The sequence below is a fragment of the Macrobrachium nipponense genome, chromosome 36 (genome assembly GCF_015104395.2).
Source record: "Macrobrachium nipponense isolate FS-2020 chromosome 36, ASM1510439v2, whole genome shotgun sequence".
Taxonomy (NCBI): Eukaryota; Metazoa; Arthropoda; class Malacostraca; order Decapoda; family Palaemonidae; genus Macrobrachium; species Macrobrachium nipponense.
The window spans coordinates 5158854-5164370 of NC_087220.1; the positions used below are offsets into that span (position 1 = coordinate 5158854).

The following is a 5517-nucleotide window of genomic DNA, read 5'->3' on the forward strand; positions in this document are numbered from 1 at the left end:
AACTTGATCTCATTTGATAAATAAGCAAGAAACAGGAACTTGAATTTTTTTTTTTCTTACATTTTTAACTTTTTTTTTTTACTTTCTTTTTTTACTTAATAAGAACATGAAACAAAACGACAACATATAGAAAAAGTACTCATTAAGATGAAATTGTACTTTTTGCGACAAAATTTTACGTTATATGCATCTGAAAATCACACGTATGTTACTGTAAATGTCTACAAATCAGTACGTTCATATTACAACCAAATCTCTGACCGACTTAGTGACAAAACTCAGATTTTTCATCAGACTTATACCGCACCGATACTGAACGTGTTATATTATCAGACGACTTGTTTTCAGAAACAACTTCCCCCCAATGCCCCTGGTTACGCATGGGATTAGTATCTCTGATTATTACGATATCATTTATCTCTACTCCCCGGTTGGAATCTGACCACTTTTCTCTGGGAAGAAGAGCTGGAAAAATTTGATCGTACCATATTTTCCACCAATGATTTTAAAAAAGTTCATTCAGTGCGAGTATTTTTGTGTACTCTATTTGTTCAGGTGTTTTAGCCAACTTGAAATCTAAAAGCTCACTGATATCACCGTTTGATCTACCCAAAATAAGGTCATTTGGACGTAGTACTCTCACAGCGTCTAATTTGGCAACATTATTTCTATGAACACCTAAAGGCCTATCATTTATCATATCAGCAACACTGTACATTAGTCTCTGCAAACGCAACTTAGTAAAATCAGGTTTTCTCGAAGCAGTGACAGCTTCTAAAGTATTCTTCACAGTTCTGATCATCCTCTCAGCTTGTCCAACTGATGAATGAGCTCCAGATGGTACGAAGTGCCAGGTTGTTGTTTCGGGAATTGTCTGAATCTTTGCCATTTTGGTATGGTTCCAAAGGCTCTCCATGACGTTTGCAGCACCACGGATTTGCGAACCAAGATCTGCAGTCACAGACGTGGGTTTTCCGCGGATTCTAGTGAAAGCATCGAAACCTGCAAGGAAGCAGTTGGTATCGTAACCTTCAAGGACCTCTATGTGGACCGCATCAGATGCACGACACACGATGACCAGAATCGAGGCTTTACCAGAATTTACCCGGTAATTTCTCGTCTCACAGCGATCTGCGATGGTATTGAACGGACCAGCTATGTCAATTACCACATGCTCGAATACAGGTGATCGCACGAGTTGTTCCACCTTACGAGGAGCGATCTCTACTTGGGCGATCTTCTTCCATAGAAAGCGACAATATGGGCTCACGTACTAGGGCAAGAGTAGTATCCACACCAGAGTGCTGCGGTTGGTGACATTTACGCACCAAGATCTCTGCAAAGGGTTCAGAGTATGGTATAATCGCAGGCGGGTTTGATAGAGCAGCACCAGTACGACCTAGTGCTCTCCACACACCGTCGGCGTCCAGTATTGGGTTCAGTGACTTTAGCTATGTTCCACATCTGACGGTAGCAACTGCTGAGCCTGTTGAATAAGAAAAAAGTTTGATATTACCAACTCACGCTTGGTAGGCACAAATGTATAATTTTCAGTAAACCATCTTGAACGTTCTTCTTTTTGTCATACTACTGATGGCAACTGGGGTAGTCTTTACTGTTCTCTTCAGTCAATCTCTGAAAAGTTGTGAAGCATTTTCCATAAATCTTATGATTCTAGAGATGCGACGTTTAATCTTCATCAGGCTGTCATTTTTGTCGACCGTTATGCTAAATGTTTTTAGGATATCAAGAATAACTGAATAATCTTCATTTGTTCCACCATCAATCTGGACACATAGTGACTTGCATCTTCCAATGGTCATCCATGGATCTTTTATTCTTATGTCCAGATCTTCTTTCTTCGCATGAACTTCATTTGCATGTTTGATTGGCCATTTGTTGATGTCCTTCATGAAGTCTGGACCTTTTTGCCATCTGTAATCCTTTCCCATTTCAGATGGGTTAAGACCGCGTGACGCATCATCGGCAACGTTGTTTCCAGAGTCCACATGGTACCAATTGCGAATATCAGTCAGAGTTTGTATTTCACTGATACGGCTGGCTGTCCACATGTTGTACTTGTAGGGCTCATGACGCAGTTGTCCCAGAACTATGGTGCTGTCAGTTAGCAACATTACCCTTTCAAAAATGAAGCTTGATTTTTTGACAATAGTCTGTTGCATTCTGGCACCCAGCAGGCATCCAAGTAACTCACCATGGGGGATCGTTAACGTCGGAATTTGTGGCCAAGGTTTTGCCTTTGACATGGCAAGAACAGATGCTCGCTCTCCATTTTCTAACTTCCAGTTGTAGTATGCGATACATCCATAGGCAGTCTGAGAACTATCACAAAAAATTACTAGAGTGGGTTTGTCAACTGCAGTTTCCGGTGTAAGACAGCGAACAAACCTGACTTCTTTTAGACCGTAGATCGAACGAATCACTTCTTTACACCGACTGCAGGTTGTAGGTAAGTCATCATTACCATCTAGGATTGGATCGTCCCATTCCTGTTTGAGGCGGAATATTTGACCTAGTTCGTGCTTCAGGCAGATGGTAACCGGAGTTGCAAGTCCCGTCGGATCATAGATGGTTGCTATGATCTGTAAATAATTTCTTTGACTGAAAGTGTCAGGGAAGGCATCATCAAAGTCTTCTAAACTGATATCTTCCTCTGATCTAATGCCTCTCCTTTTCTTTGAGAAGTTAATCCTACCTGAAATGGAAATTTCATCGTTTGTAGAATGATATATTATACCCAGGATCCTTTCCTGTTCTGGTGTCCGTCGCACATTGTCAGGTACATCCGGGCACTTCTTTATGTGGGCATCAATATCACTTTCACTTCCACCGATCATGAAATGTTTTATGATGAAGGATGCCTCACTGAGGACAATGTTGAGTTCCTTAGCAAGTTGTAATGCCGTGGAAACATCATCAACACTTGTAGTACCATCATCAACATACAAGTTCGATTTTACGAATTCGTATACCTGTGGGTACTTGTCCTTGAATTTCTCAGCTATGATGAGCATTGCTACACTGCATATACCACCTGCCGGAGTAGTTCCCCAGGAGTTTCGTAGTAATCGCAGCGTCTTGACTTCTTTTTCCTTGTCCAGTTGATTCCACAAAAGGCGGTGCAGATGAGATTCTTCTGTCTCAAGGCGAACAGTGAAGTATGCTTTACTTATGTCCATTGCAACCGGTATTTTTCTTTCCTGGAACCTGAACAGCAGGGTTGGAATTGGTGGAATCAAATTTGGTGGTGATTCCCACAAGGAGTTTATAGCCTTGCCTTTAAATGGAACACTTGCATCAAATATGATTCTGAGTGGGGTTGAGGAACTATGCTCATTAAAGTGTACGAAATGACAGATGTAGTAGACTTTGCCACCATTAGATTTCCACTGCACATCCTTCTCAGCTGTAACCTCTGTCATATAGCCGTCGTTGATCAACTTTTCAAATTCGTCTACATACCAGTTCTTTAAAGCTTCGTTTCTGGACATGGTACGTGTTAACGAATTTAGTCATTTGAGGGCAATAGGTCGATTGTCCGACAAGGTACGGAAGCTCTCCTTCCATGGTAACTTGCAAACGAATATCTTCTGTTCAGGGTCGTTGGTGAGACAACTCTTGTATGTCTGTACTCTTCGCTCCTCTTCTGAGTTTATGCTGACCGCGTCGCACCGATGACAAACCGGACCATCCTCTACTTCACACATACGATCAAACACAGTCTCAGCACTGGTCTTTATTGAAAGAACAGACTGTCCGCCATTTTCTGCAACCTGCTGCACGGAGCCATTGCTACGGGCTTTATCTGTGGAAACTTCCCCATTCGGCAGTTCAGCATGACTTACTGCAACTGATGACGTTGACTGCAGAAGAACAGCAGAAATCTTTCTGTTGAGGAGCTCCGACAGCATCACACTTGGTTCATGAGAATTGGCGGCAAAAAATGTCTCGTGAGAACCATGTAGAATGAACCCGAAGTTAGTCTCAGCTAATTGTCTCCGATGAGCAACTCGATGTCACCGTGAACAGGCTCTAAAAGTTCTGATGGATTGACATCTTCTTTGAACATGTCAGCAGCTGCATGATAACTGCCTCCATCAAGTTCACCGATGTAATCGACACCAATGCAATCAACTGCAGTCACGAAGTTACCTTCTGCATCGTAGAGTGGGATGCTGTACAGATCAGCCGGTCCCCAATTTTGTGGCTGGCTCTCCCCAGCAGTCCTCATCATTAAGTTCTTGATTCTGGAACTGGTTTGATACAAGCTTCCCTTGCCACCGAGTTCAGAATCTGTGAGACAGTGGCTCCCAAATCATAAAGAACTGAAACCTCAAAAAGATTCCCTTTCCTTTTCATGAAGGCTGTATGACTAGGGTCTTCATTGTTGTTCTGGCCTAGATGATGACGGAGTTTCTCGCAATCAACAGGACCATAAACCATGCTTGACGCAGCTATGCAAGCAGCATGCAATAGAGTATGATGGTTGTCTGGCATCTTGCAATTAACCTCCTGACAAACGTGCTTATTTCTGCACTGATTTGAGGGGTGAGAACCAAAGCATTTTTCACACCGGTTATGTTCTTTCAAGGTTTTTCTTTTTTATGGACGAAAGACCTAGGAACACTCTGCATTCAGAAGTTTGGTGATCAGCCATAGAATGAAAAACACACGATTGAACGGAAGATGGGGAATTTTTTGGCTTCCTGGTTTTCGATTCCTTCCAACCGTTACCCTTTTTGGGCGTTCCATTCTTGCCAGGCTTGACACCTTTCGAACTGCTGTTACCAATGTTTCTGTCCTTTCTACTGGAATTTTTTCCATTACGATGGAAAATGCCGACTCACCTAACGCAGACGTTCGGTTTACCGATTTCAGGTCCTCTTTAGCGACAGTAAGTTCCGTTACCAATCAAAGAAGACCATCTGCATCAGACTCGCTTCTGACAGGCCTAATGTCATGGACGTCCTTGAGGACTGCATCACGGATGGTGTTTCCCCTTCCGTAAATGCAATCTAATGCTGACCATGCTTCATCCAAGCTCGATTTCGACTGAACAATGAGGCCTTCTCTCGAGTTTTCTCGCAATGCTTCTCTCAGTCTTAAAAGCGCCATCTCCCCAGACATCTGGCCCTGAACTAATAGCTCAAAATTTTTCTTGAATCTTTTATACGATCGAACTTCACCATCCCACGTCGGACAAAAAAGTTTCTTAAATTGGACGAATGACGAATTAGATTTGCTGACCTCATTAGCATGCTTAGGAATGTCCTCTTTTACCGATAGCTTTTCCATTCGTTCATTTATCTGCGTCCTCAGCTTGTGGAAGGTAACACCCGCATCACGCAATGTTTTCAAAGTTTCGTCACAAGTCAGATTGCCTGCGGAGACTCTTTTCAAATCACTATATGATTCACGAAGAGAGTTCAATGATAACCTTAGATCATCAACAGTGGCGTTCTCTGCATCTGCTAAGATGGCCTCGGCGTCCAAACT

General features: G+C 42.6%; 1 protein-coding gene across 1 annotated transcript; it reads right to left on the reverse strand.

The window, feature by feature from the left end:
- Positions 1-1628: 1628 nt before the first annotated feature.
- LOC135203254 (uncharacterized) lies at positions 1629-3512 on the reverse strand. Its single transcript, XM_064233025.1, has one exon. The coding sequence runs from the start codon at positions 3510-3512 to the stop codon at positions 1629-1631; it is 1884 nt and encodes a 627-aa protein (XP_064089095.1).
- Positions 3513-5517: the final 2005 nt, after the last annotated feature.

What these genes read in the sequence shown, in the direction of transcription:
- LOC135203254 (XM_064233025.1), bottom strand. Translation starts at nt 3,512, where the DNA reads ATGTCCAGAAACGAAGCTTTAAAGAACTGGTATGTAGACGAATTTGAA.